This window comes from Girardinichthys multiradiatus, chromosome 4, assembly GCF_021462225.1.
Source record: "Girardinichthys multiradiatus isolate DD_20200921_A chromosome 4, DD_fGirMul_XY1, whole genome shotgun sequence".
NCBI classification, from domain to species: domain Eukaryota; kingdom Metazoa; phylum Chordata; class Actinopteri; order Cyprinodontiformes; family Goodeidae; genus Girardinichthys; species Girardinichthys multiradiatus.
This window is the reverse complement of record NC_061797.1, coordinates 33826080-33839585: the sequence shown is the minus strand read 5'-3', so window position 1 is coordinate 33839585 and position 13506 is coordinate 33826080. Positions and strand designations below refer to the sequence as shown.

Sequence of the window (13506 nt, the reverse complement as noted above, 5' to 3'; positions counted from 1 at the left end):
GGTTTTCACTTCACAGGTGTGCCCTGTCAGGTTTAATAAGTGGGATTTCAAGCCTTATAAAACATCAGTTGTGTTGTGCAGGAGGTGGATACAGTACACAGCTGATAGTCCTACTTACTGAATAGACTGTTAGAATTTTTATTACGGCAAGAAAAAAGCAGCTAAGTAAAGAAAACCGAGCGGCCATCATTACTTTAAGAAATGAAGGTCAGTCAGTCCGAACAATTGGGAAAACTTTGAAAGTATCCCCAAGTGCAGTCGCAAAAACCATCAAGTGCTACAAAGAAACTGGCTCACATGAGGACCGCCCCAGGAAAGGAAGACCAAGAGTCACTTCTGCTGCGGACAATAAGTTCATCCGAGTCACAAGCCTCAGAAATAGCAGGTTAACAGCAGCTCAGATTAGAGAACAGGTCAATGCCACACAGAGTTCTAGCAGCAGACACATCTCTAGAACAACTGTTAAGAGGAGACTGTGTGAATCAGGCCTTCATGGTAAAATAGCTGCTAGGAAACCACTGCTGAGGACAGGCAACAAGCAGAAGAGACTTGTTTGGGTTAAAGAACGCAAGGAATGGACGTTAGACCAGTGGAAATCTGTGCTTTGGTCTGATGAGTCCAAGTTTGAGATCTTTGGTTCCAACCACCGTGTCTTTGTGCGGTGCAGAAGAGGTGAACGGATGGACTCTACATGCCTGGTTCCCACCGTGAAGCATGGAGGAGGAGGTGTGATGGTGTGGGGGTGCTTTGCTGGTGACACTGTTGGGGATTTATTCAAAATTGAAGGCATACTGAACCAACATGGCTACCACAGCATCTTGCAGCAGCATGCTATTCCATCCGGTTTGCGTTTAGTTGGACCATCATTTATTTTTCAACAGGACAATGACCCCAAACTCACCTCCAGGCTGTGTAAGGGCTATTTGACCAAGAAGGAGAGTGATGGGTTGCTGCGCCAGATGACCTGGCCTCCACCGTCACCGGACCTGAACCCAATCGAGATGGTATGGGGTGAGCTGGACCGCAGAGTGAAGGCAAAAGGGCCAACAAGTGCTAAGCATCTCTGGGAACTTCTTCAAGACTGTTGGAAAACCATTTCAGGTGACTACCTCTTGAAGCTCATCAACAGAATACCAAGAGTGTGTGGAGCAGTAATCAAAGCAAAAGGTGGCTACTTTGAAGAACCTAGAATATAAGACATATTTTCAGTTGTTTCACAATTTTTGTTCAGTATATAATTCCACATGTGTTAATTCATAGTTTTGATGCCTTCAGTGTGAAGCTACAATATTCATAGTCATGAAAATAAAGAAAACTCTTTAAATGAGAAGGTGTGTCCAAACATTTGGTCTATACTGTATGCCAATATAGTAGAGTCAAGTTTTTAAAAATAGGCATTTGGAAGAAACACAGGGAGACACTGGAACAAGTATAAATACCTGGGGAGCACAGACATTTTAACCACATTCACTCTCCCTAGCATAGAAAGTGGGAGGGGGGACCATCTAGCCAAATCTTGTTTAATTTTAAGTAATAGTTTATCAAAGTTTTTCTTGAGATCTGAAAAAAGCTTGGTTACAAAAACACTTAGATAAATAAAGCTATGTAAAGGTACCCTAATATTTGCAAGAACAGTACTATCTACATTTAATTACAAAAGCTCACTTTTATGCAGATTTAATTTGTACCCTGAGATTTTCCCAAATTGAGTAAGAAGATTTAGAATAGAGGGAATAGTTGTCTCTGCCCTGGAAATAAAAAGGAGGAGGTCGTCGGCATAAAGGGATAATTTGTGTTCTACACAGCCTCTGGTAATACCATAGATTAAACCACTAGTTCTGATGGCTATAGCCAAGGGCTCAGTCGCTAGTACAAAAAGAAGGGGACTAAGAGGGCAACCCTGGCGGGTCCCATAATGTAGTTTGAATGGTTTAGAATAAAAATTATTTGTTAGAACCATGACTGAAGGGCTGGCATATAATAACTTAATCCATGCGATAAATGTGCTACCGAATCCAAATCTTACCAATGTCTCAAAAAGGTACTTCTACTCTACTCTGTCAAATGCCTTCTCTTCCTCCATGGAGAGAAGGCATTTTGAGTCATCCTGGCATGTGGAGTACATAATGTTGAGCAGTTGACGTATATTAAAAAAAACAGCGTCTATCTTTAACGAAACCTGTTTGATATGGAGAGACAATGTCGGGCAAAACATTCTCCAATCGTCGGGCCGGTACCTTAGCTATTATTTTATAATCACAATTTAACAAGGATATTTGCCAATAGGATGCACAGTCAAAGGGGTCCTTACCTTTTTTTGGTAGTGTTATACATGCCTGATTTAAGGTGGCAGGGAGAGACCCTTTCTTAAGACGTACATAGCCGCCATCTCAGTCATAAGTTGTGTAGCAAATGTAACGTAAAACTCACTAGGTAAACCATCTGGCCCAGGAGATTTCTGAGATTGCAGTTATTTGATTGCCATCTCGACTTCCTGCAATGCTATCGGTGCATAATACTGTTGAAAAGCTTCATTTATCCCCTGCTGATCTGAGATGACCTTACCATGCTGAGATTTTACACCTTTAATGGATTGTTTAGCTCTGGTGCCTTTAAGTTGTCTTGACAATATCTCACCGACCTTATCGCCATGCTCATACAAGTTACTCCTATTTTTTAATAGTAGGTATTCTATAGAGTGTAAAGTAAGTACATCATATTCTGCACTTAAGTACCAATGGAGCATGGTCAGATATTGTTATAGTATGGTATTCACATGCTTGGACATCCGTAATCAGTTTATTGTCAATTAAAAAGTAATCAATCCTGCTGTAGCTATGGTGAGCATGAGAAAAAATAAGTATTGTCTATTGTTGGGGTGTAAAAAACACCAAATATCTGAGATGCCATATTCTGCAAGAAAGGATTGTAAATAGGATGCTGATTTCGATAGAGCATAACCTGGTCTCGATGATCGATCCATCCCAGGGTTCAGACACAGATGAAAATCCCCTCCCATAATGAGCTGATATGAGTTTAAACAAGGAAACAGTTTAATAAAGCAAGAAAAGAATTGGGGGTTATCAACATTTGGAGCATATGCATTAGCTAATATGACATTATTATAGAGTTTACCAGTCACAATAACAAAACGCCCACATGGATCTGATATTAAAGAGGACAGTATAAAGGGAACATTTTTGTTAATCAGTATAGCAACCCCCCTGGCCTTGCCCTGAAAGGTCGAGTGGAAAAGCTGCCCCAACCACCCACATTTCAAATATTCAGGATTTTTAAGATGAGTTTCCTGCAGAAATGCAATTCCTGTATCAAACTTTTTAAGATGTGTGAGAGCTTTCTTCCTTTTCACAGGATGGTTCAGGCCTTTTAACATTCCAAGTAACAAAGCCAAAATTATTTATCATACTCATAACATCAACAAGGATTATGGAAAGAAAAACAATCAACTACTAAACGTAAAACAAAATACTAAACAGTTTACCCTGGTTGGTCTGAGAAAGGAATCTAAAGAAAATACTGTTATTTGCAGCGGAACCTAAAAACCCTCCCGAAAACCCCAAGGCGAAACTAGCTGTAAGAACAAAAAGCACACCTTCTCTATCTACCTGCAGCACCTCCATACAAAATCTATCTAAATAACATCTCCATCTGCTCCTTAGAAAAAAATTAGCAAATACCCTTCTAATAAACAAGACAAGGTCAGGCCCAGGCAAATTGGATGCTTTGTTATCCAAGTAACATTGAAGTTTATACACTTAACCATAAGAAACCCATAATTACAGTTATTACTTACTTAGTCAGTATAATTGCCTGTCACATGGGTATAATTCTAACTCACACAGGTATGGCACTCAAGATGGTTTATTAATGTCCTCAATAAACCTCTCAGCCTTGGCCACCGAGCCAAATGCAGTTCGGGTTCCGTTAGTCTGTGTGATGTGGAGTCTTGCCGGGTATAACAAGGATTTCAGTCCCATCTTATATAAAAATGACATTACGCACCTATATTCCGTCCATTTGCTCACTGCGTCAGGGGGGTAGTCTTTGTAGATCCTGAACAGGACATTATGGTACTTTAGATTACCCCTCTTCCTGGCCTCCCGAACCATGAGCTCCTTGTTCTGATAACGATGAAAGCAGAGTATGACGGCCGTGGCCTACCTCCGGGGCCCGGCTTAGGCATCAGGCTGCGATCCAAGTCCGGTGCCGACGGAAAAGTGTCATGACCAAACACGTCCCGCGGTAGTTAAGAAAAAAAAAAGACTCTGGGTTGTGGACCTTCAATGCCTTCAGGTATACCGACCAACCAGATGTTGCTCCTTCTGCCTCTCCCCTCCAGCTCAGTTAGCCTAGCCCGAAGCTTCTCGTTTTCAGCGCGTAGCCTCTTGTGACTGTCCTCCACCTTCTCCAAACGCTGATGAAAGGACTCAGCGTTTCCTCCAGCAATGTTAAACACTGATCATGGCTATGTACAGTCTCTTGAATTCCATCCAATTTGTCGTTGATGATTTGTGCATTGTTAAACTAAATGTTTAAAAAAGTAATTACATTCTGTATTATGGTATTCAATTCAATCTATGTTAACCCTAAATTTCATGTTGAAATGTTCTTTATTGGTTCTCCCTAATTGCATAAAAACATAAAAACACAAACACTACACTTTTACGCTCATTGATAAAAGGAAGACTGGATGCAACATTGATGCTTCTCCTTGGAAAAGGGAGTGAAGGTCGAGTGCTGTGGCATTTTCTGTATCAAAGTGTGTATGCGTGTTGGTGCGTCAGTTGACAGGACAAATTTGCGCCTCTTTACGAGGCTGTGGCTTTTCACACAGCAATAAAGAAGGTGTACTGGTGTGTGTGAGAAAGACATAACGTTAGTACAGTATGCAGCAAAATAAAAACACATATCAATAATGTCCATGCGTAGGTGACAGTAGCATGGTTAAACTGTGTCAGTTTGCCAGACTGGTTTGTTTAAGTGTGTGCAAAACATTCTCCAACACACAGACTGCACCGCACGTTTTTGTGTTTGTAAAGGTGTAAGGTGAGTGACCGTATGCTCACCCACTATCTTGCCCCTGTGGGAGTAACACCAAACCAGTGACCTAGACACAGACCTCGTCAGACAAATACATGCCGTCACACAAATGGACACAGTCTTTGGCAACTCTGATGGGGTATGAAGTTAATATCACAGCTATGGGGTGGTATAGATGGAAGTTAGGATTTCCCCTCACAGTGTTAAGAAAATGACCCAGCAGTTCTCTTGTGAGTGAACACCAAATCGAATAAATTCACTGACACTGTCCAAACATTCCCAAAAATATTTCAGATGAGAAACTTTCCATCTGGTGCAAGCTTCAGTATAACCACACATGCATCATTACAATTGGATTCTAATAATACAGTGCAGTCAAATTCAGTTTATTATTCTAATTGGTTTAGAAATGTTTTCTATGTTAGGAAACCAATTGTACAACTCATGAACTTTGCAGTATCCCTCCTTCTGAGCAACATTGGAAAGAAACGGCATGACAATTTTGTACAGAAAGTGTTTTTCAGAAAGTGTTAATGTATCCATTTATTACATTTATATACCAAAATCAGCTTGACTGCTTCAGTCTAAATGTCATTGAAATATCTTTAAGAGAGCTTTGGAATGATCATAGGATATGTGGTTAAATCTAGACTGACAAAACATGCTTCATACTATTGTCCCATCGAGCACAATGTACGGTACCTCATGGGGAGCTTTGTTACAATAACAAGAGGAAGGACTGCCACAAATACCACATCTGAGTACTTATCTGTAAAAGTGGTCGTTAAGTGTACTTTCACACCAATATTGCTTGGTCTGCTTTATGTTGATTTTAGATGTTTCCCAAGATTGTCTGCTACGTTGGGGCAGGTGTGAAAGCTCATCTGAACTCTGGTGCGATCCAAACAAACATGCTTTGGTCTGCCTGAAAATGTGGGTCTCAGTTCACTTGAAATTGAACCCTGGGGTGGTTTGCATACATTGGGGAAGCCAATAGACTATTTAACGGGCCAAGGACAGAAAGTGAATATATGATTTACTGACATATGTGATGTAAAAAGTTTAATTTAAATCCTTGCAATACCTTTCTTTGTGTGTGTTACCATATTCTCTTGCTTTCCACTATCTTGTTTCCTTACTGCTGCATTTGTGTCATAGACAGAGCAACAAGCTTGATAACTTCATGTGATACCTCCCCAAACAAGCAGCTTAAGTAACTGCATGAATTTGTCCAGGTGGTTTGGCCTGCTTTCAAAAGTGCGGTGTGAAAGTGAACCAATCCAAATAGAATTGTGACATTTTTCATCATTTCCTGCTCAGCCAGACTGAGTACCCCAGATTGTCCTGGTGTAAAAACACTCCAATTTTAACTCACTGATTGGTGAAGAGGTTACAGTAATTTCTTTAGACATGATTCCTATCCCGTTGTTGTGAATGCATGAGGGGGCTCAGGTGTGGGGAAAAGCGGCCGTACTTTTTCTATAGATATGGGTGTGGGGTGTTTTTTGGAGAGAAAAAAAGTTGTATCAGAGAAAGGTTGAATGGGTTTAAGTTTGTATTAATTAGGAAACATTTCTTAACCTCATAAATGTCTAAAGAAGTGCTCAGACAAAAGGAACCTCATCATCAACAGAACACTCCATGAGCCCTTAAGCTTAATAATTCAGTAATGCTTGGCAGATACCTCCTTATACCCCTTCTTCCCTTTTTTCATAAACAGATGCCAGCCTTGTGCATGTGACCCAGCAGGCAGTGCCAACAGTTCATGTGATCCAGACACAGGAGTATGTTTGTGTAAGCTGCTGGTAACTGGAGAAAAGTGTGATTCATGCCAGCCTGTAGCGAGTCATTTTGATCCTGAGAACCCTTTTGGATGCAGCAAAGGTGGTACCATCAGTTTTTGTTATGATTAGTATAGTATGTGAGATTTTGGGATTTATAAAATAATTAAAACCCTGTTTGTGTTTCTCTGGTTCCCTTTTTTTTTTCTTCTTTTTTGTTTCTTTGTACAGCCCCCTTACAGCAGCCTGCCCCGATTGGTTTGGCTCTTAGTTACTCTTCAATCCATCTTTCATGGAGTCCACCTGACTCCCCTAATTCACATAGGCTCAACTACACCCTCATGAGGGATGGACAGTCAGTTCATACCATCCAGAGTCACTTTCCTTTCAGTATGTACCAACACAGCTTTTTAAAGGTTTTATTGTCGCTAATTTTATTTAAATAGCATAAACTTTGTTGTGTTGTGTTTTCTGGCTTAATATTATTTTCTTTTTTTTAAGGCCTTGAATCATTTGAGGATGGTGGTTTGTTTCCCTTTACCAACTACTCCTACTGGCTCATAACAGCTAATGTAGCTGGTCAGACAATAAGTGCATCAGCCTCGTACCAGACTTTAGGGGCACCACCTTCTGCAGAGGAGCTTCATATAAACCTCCTTGGACGACCAGGTCCAACCAGTGCAAGCTTTAACTGGAGCATACCAAGAAATGATACAGGCCCAGTCGAGAGGTAAGGACTGTAAGGAAAGGCAAGTATGAAGTTGAGTATGTAAAGACGGAGCACGTGCGTACACACTTTTGTTTGCAATACATCTGATATTACATTAGAGAGTGAGGTTAAAAATCTCTGCAAGATGCCCAGAGTGAACGCTGCAGACATTTGAGGACATTTGTTTTTTCAGTGAAGTGAATAAAGGGGAGTTCATTTATAATGAAGTTGTGATATGAAAGTTAGGTGAATATCCAAAAATTATGTGTAATGCTTGGAAGACTGTGGTGGAAATTTTAGCTAAAGGGACTGTCTAAGGAAGGAAATATATTGCAATATTTTTTTCAGTCTGCTGTGTTTAAAATCAGTATTTAAATATAGAGTTACGTAAGTGGTTTGAACTTTTTAGAATACGATTTATAGTAAGAAGGCTATCAAGATTTGAAGTAAAGAAAAAGAATAATGAAAAGTTTAAAGAATTGTAAAATAATCGTTAAATCCCCAATTAATCATGCGTGAGCAGCAAACAATGTGAAATGAAAATGAGACTGTGGAATGTTTAACAAAGATTTGCTCATATTTTAAAGCTATTGTCCATGTTTACCTGACGTCTGTTCAGTTTACATATTTTCCATATTTTGCTACTGCCCAATATGGCCACCACTGCACTAGACCTCACCTGAATATCATTATATAATAATACAACCAAGTGCAGTAAGTAAAAAACTTGATAAAAATCATTTGTCCTTTTTAGGTTTGTGTTATCATCAGTGGAGTCATTTAATAAAGCAGAGCCGGTTATTCACTACACAGGTTTGTCTACAGAGGCTCTGGCAAGTGGTTTAAAGTCCTTCACACAGTACTCTGTAACACTGGAGGTAGGTATGCTCAGAAACCAGTTAGTAATAGACCACATATGCTATTTTATTTGTTTTTAAACAAGGCACAACTTTAAAGTTTTACATTTTTTGTCCTAAAATTAAGATTATAAATTGTCTTCTTAATCCACAGGCATGCTCTTCTGGAGGCTGCACCTCTGGCCCTCCACTGTCTCTTCTGACAGCTGCTGCATCCCCAAAAAACCAGTCTGCTCCCAGGATCAATGCTACAGGACCTCATACACTGCATGGTTCTTGGGAGCCTCCCAGTCAGCCCAATGGTATATCTGCACACACATTATACTGTTAATGCATATAATCAAACAAAACTGTGAACACATTAGTGTAATTAAGGATTGCAGAACAACTCAAATACATTAATGTCTTTCAAGATGAAAGATTGTGTAAGTAAACCAAACCTACATAGAAATGTATTTTCAACAAATAACCTATAGTAGTGCTGTTGGCCTGTGTTATTCAAGCTGAATGGTAATGACATAACAGTGCACACAAACACATAAACTCCCACACACTCACAACATACACACTCAACTGGAAATGCTTTTGGTAAATCCAGAGAGCTTTGTTATAGCTCTAAGGCTCAGTCTCCAACAAAGCTGCACAATCTGAGTTTTTCCCTGTTTTCATCTTTCGTAGTTTTGTTCTTATTGATCATTTTTCCTCCCAACTTCATCCCCGAAATCACATTAGTTGTTTTTCTTTCCCTTTCCAATATTGGTTTAAAAACATGTCTCCCCCCTGTGATATTTTTTTTTCTTAGCTGAACTCAGTCTTAATGTCTTTGCATGACTCTGCCAACCTTGAATGTTGAATGGTTAAGATGGTTTTGATGGAAAAGAGCAAAAGTTGCTGTTTTGTTTTTTTCACTGCTGTCATTATTTATTTTGTAAAATTTAAGGAAAACGTTTGCTAAAAGAATTTTTTTTATTTTTATTGGCGACCAATGCAGAGTTTTTGGTAGGTTTCTACTGGGCTTGGAATGCATCTTTTGGTTATATTTCTTCAAAAATGTTCATGTAATATACTGATTTAACAGGACACAGATGTTGATGAAATATTGGATAATACTGAAGTTCAGTCAATTTAATTCATTTCAGTTTTATTTTTGTAGTGCCAATTCACAAAACATGTCATCTCAATGCACTTTACAAAGTTAATTCAGTCGAATCATTCAGATTTTAAGTGTGGTACCTACATTCCAATTAAACCTAACTATTTTAACAGTGGAGTCAAATTCAGTTTATTTTTTAAATTGGTTAAAAAGTTTTCTATCTTAGGAGACCTAGCAGATTGCATCAAGTCAGTGACTTGTAGGATTCACTACTCATGGATGAGCATGTAGCAACAGTGGACAGTCGCTTGCATTGACTTTGCAGCAATCCCTCATACTGAACATGCATGTAGCCACAGTTGAAAGGAAAACTCCCCTTTAACAGCAAGAAAACTCCAGCAGAACCAGGTTCAGTGTGAACTGCCATCTGCCATGACCGATATAATAAATATATCACAGGGCTTCACAGGTTTTTATCAAGCAGGACAACATTTAAAAAAAATTACATTTGGGCTTCATTTTCATATCTCAATGTCTTTATTGATAAATCATAACAAGAAATACAAAACTGCTTTTCTATATGAAAGTATCACAAAGTGATGCTGCGCTAAATTAAATTAGTTTAGAAAATACTGAAAGGTCAGAGCAAAAACAGGACAAGCCACGGCTTGATTGTTAGCCAGTTTTCTAAAGCTGTCCATCGCTGTCACGAGTGTGTGTTCCTCCCACCAATAAATTATATTTAAAAAATACATATTTTATCATTTATGCTGAAAGGAAGAGACGAGAAGTGTGAATTTGTGAAAATATTTGGCTGTAAATGCAAACAAAAACAGAAACCAGAAATTCACATACACTTTATCAACACACATTTTTTTGCACTGTCTGACATTAAATCTCTCAACATTATTCCTATTTTATCATTTGTGATTATCAAAATTGTTTGTTTTCCAGAATATTTAGAGAAAGTATTTTAGCATTTTTTAGAGAGGTGTACCTACAACAAGATCACTATGCATTTAAACAATTTGGGAAAGTCTAAATGATTTGTAAGCTTATAAAATTGAATTTGAATTAATTTATGGCATGCCTCTGTGATGTTATTTTAAGCACATGCTTCAGACTGTGTGTGACACATTATAAAAATTTCTTAAAGAAAATCAGACAAGATATCTGGGAAATAATTGTGGATTTTTACTAGTCTAGTTCATCCTTGGGTAAAATTTCCTGATGCCTGAAAGCAAAACGTCAATCTGGCTTACAAAAAATATATGCAAATATAAACACCATGAGAATGTTTAGTGCTCCTACTATTCTGGAAGGAGACAGGTTTCTTGTACCAGGGATGAATGTGTTTTGGTGCAAAATATGTGCATCAACCACAGTACAAGAGCAAAACACTTTGTAAAGATGCTGGCTAAAACTAAAAGTCAATTTCCACACTGAAACAAGACCTGTGAAACAACGGCTGAAAGGCAACTCTGGGATGAAGATGCACTCTTAAAGCATCAAAAAGAAGCCAGATTACAATTTGCATTTGCGCTCTGAAACAAAGATCTTAATTTTTGAAGACATGTCCTGTGGTGTGATGAAATGAAATTAAAAGCTTGCAAACCTAAGAACACATCCCACCTGTGGGCTACGGGGGTGGCAGCATCATGTATTGTGTGTATTTTGCTGCAGGAGGGACTGGTGCACTTCACTAATTTAAATGGCATTATGAGGAAAGAACACCATGTAGAAATATTGAAGAAACACCTGCAGACATCAGCCTTGAAGTTAAAACTTGGGTAAAAATGAGTTTTTCAAATGAACAGTGACCCCAAGTATACCACCAAACTAGTTTCAAAGTGACTAAAGGACAACAAAGTAAATTTTCTGGGGTGGCCATCACACTGCTCTGATTTCAGTCCCATAGAATATATGAGCAGAGCTGAGAAAATGTGTGAGCAAGGCAGCCTATAAACCTGACTCGGTGACACCAGCTCTTCTAGGAGGAATGGGCGTGAAGTGAAATTTTGTGAGAAACTTACATAAAACATCATACCGTTTAACAGTTTTAAATACTAAGGAAATGTATGTAAACATCTACATTTAAATGAAGTGATAAAATATTTTCTGATTATATTCTCTCTTCTTACTCTGACATTTAACAAATAAAAAGAATTCTGGTAATTCTTACTACCTGCCACAGGAAAGGTTTTGTCTGATTTAATGTCAGAGAGTGAGGGAAAAAATGGTTGTCATTTTATACAGTGTATATAAACATCTGGCATCAAAATCAGCTGTCATACATGCAGTCATACTCACACTCATATTTCACATACTACTTTGATTTACCTTTTTTCTTCGGCACAGGCATCATCACAAAGTATGAGGTCTTTCTCCGTGGACCAATGGAATCAAAGAATGTATCAGCTTTTAACTCTGAGAGGAGAGTTTTCTCCAGCTCTGGTTGGCTGGACCCAAGTGTCTTCCCAGAAGGAAGTCCAACTAAAAGGAGTACCTTGTCCCCTCCTGAAACTAGTACCATTATAGAGGGTCTGCAGGCATTTTCAGCCTATCAGCTGAGAGTTGTAAGCATCAACAGTGCTGGAAATGTCACATCAGAATGGACCACAGCACACACCTTGGAGGGAGGTTTGTATCCACAGCTATAACTTTGTAATATTGGAGTTTAGAGGGGTCAGATTTTCTCTTTCTAAACACAACACAGCAATATATGAAAAATGACTAAACATAATGGCTAACGATTTTTACGGAGTATATGGGTGGAAAGAATAGACATTTAGAAGCTTTTTCATTTGTTGTAAAGGAACCATGTTTCACCAATGCTGTTAGGAACATCCCCAATTCAAATCCTTAGTTGTTTTACTTCAGTGGTTGTTTTACTTCAGTGGTTAAATTTACTGGCTTGTTAGCTTAGTCCTTATCTGAGTAATGTGTTGGCATCAAGTTTGACCTAGTGATGATACATAGTTATTTATAGGCTTTACCAGAATGCTGATTTTTATTTTTTGACAGCGAAGTGTGAGAAAATATTCTCAGACCAGCAAAGAAGCAATTCCTGGAATGTGAGCCTCCTCTTTAGGCCATTCTAATTTACCAACACAGAAAGAAGCCAGTACATAATAATTTTACCTCTAGACATACGTCAGTAGATATAAACTGTGGACATGTCATTTGCTTACACAACATAATAAGGTAAAAAAATAAAAAATTCAACAAAGAGACAGAGACAAAAAAAGAAACAAGGGTAATTGTCAGAGGGATTGAAAAAAATGGAATGGAAATAAAAAATGCACGTGGGGGAGGGGTACCTCATTAAGGTATTTAAATTTCAAAGAGATGATATGGCTCATTAGAACTAAATGATTGCCTCCAACATCACTCTCAGCTATGTGTCTGGATAACAAGCATATGATAACATGATTTTAGATGTGAAATGTGTGCCAGGGTTTTAGCACGTACGTATGCAGTGTGGATGACAAAAATAAAACAGTAGTTATGTTGACCATAAATCACATTTCATAGCATATTTCACAGTTTGATGCCATCAATGGTGAAATAAAGAATTCCCCCCTTTAATCTGTCATGTAATTATGGCTATCACAACCATAGAATTGTGCAATACTCAAAACAATTTAGTCCACATAACAATGACAGACTTCTGATTTGTCAGTGTTTGGCAGAATTTTCTCATTTGGTACAAATAATGAAATTACTTGATTTTCAGTTTTAAGAAAAACATAATATGATGACATATTTAATTTAAAACACTAATAGAACAAAGTCATCAGTCAGTCATTTTCTACCGCTTATTCCATAGTGGGTCGCGAGGGAGCTGGTGCCTATCTCCAGCAGTCTATGGGCGAGAGGCAGGGTACACCCTGGACAGGGCACCAGTCCATCGCAGGGCAACACACAAACAACCAAGCACACACTCATTCATACACCTAAGGGCAATTTAGAGTGACCAATTAACCTAACAGGCATGTCTTTGGA

At 38.6% G+C, this 13506-nt stretch overlaps 1 protein-coding gene across 1 annotated transcript in view; it reads left to right on the top strand.

Moving 5' to 3' along the window:
• The window catches only part of ush2a (Usher syndrome 2A (autosomal recessive, mild)), a 360158-nt gene that overhangs the window by 86412 nt on the left and 260240 nt on the right, over positions 1–13506 (top strand). Inside the window, exons 21-26 of the mRNA XM_047364117.1 lie at positions 6782–6945; positions 7074–7232; positions 7344–7572; positions 8306–8429; positions 8563–8710; positions 11860–12141. Of these exons, the coding sequence (XP_047220073.1) occupies positions 6782–6945; positions 7074–7232; positions 7344–7572; positions 8306–8429; positions 8563–8710; positions 11860–12141 (1106 nt within the window). The remainder of the gene's footprint in view (positions 1–6781; positions 6946–7073; positions 7233–7343; positions 7573–8305; positions 8430–8562; positions 8711–11859; positions 12142–13506) is intronic.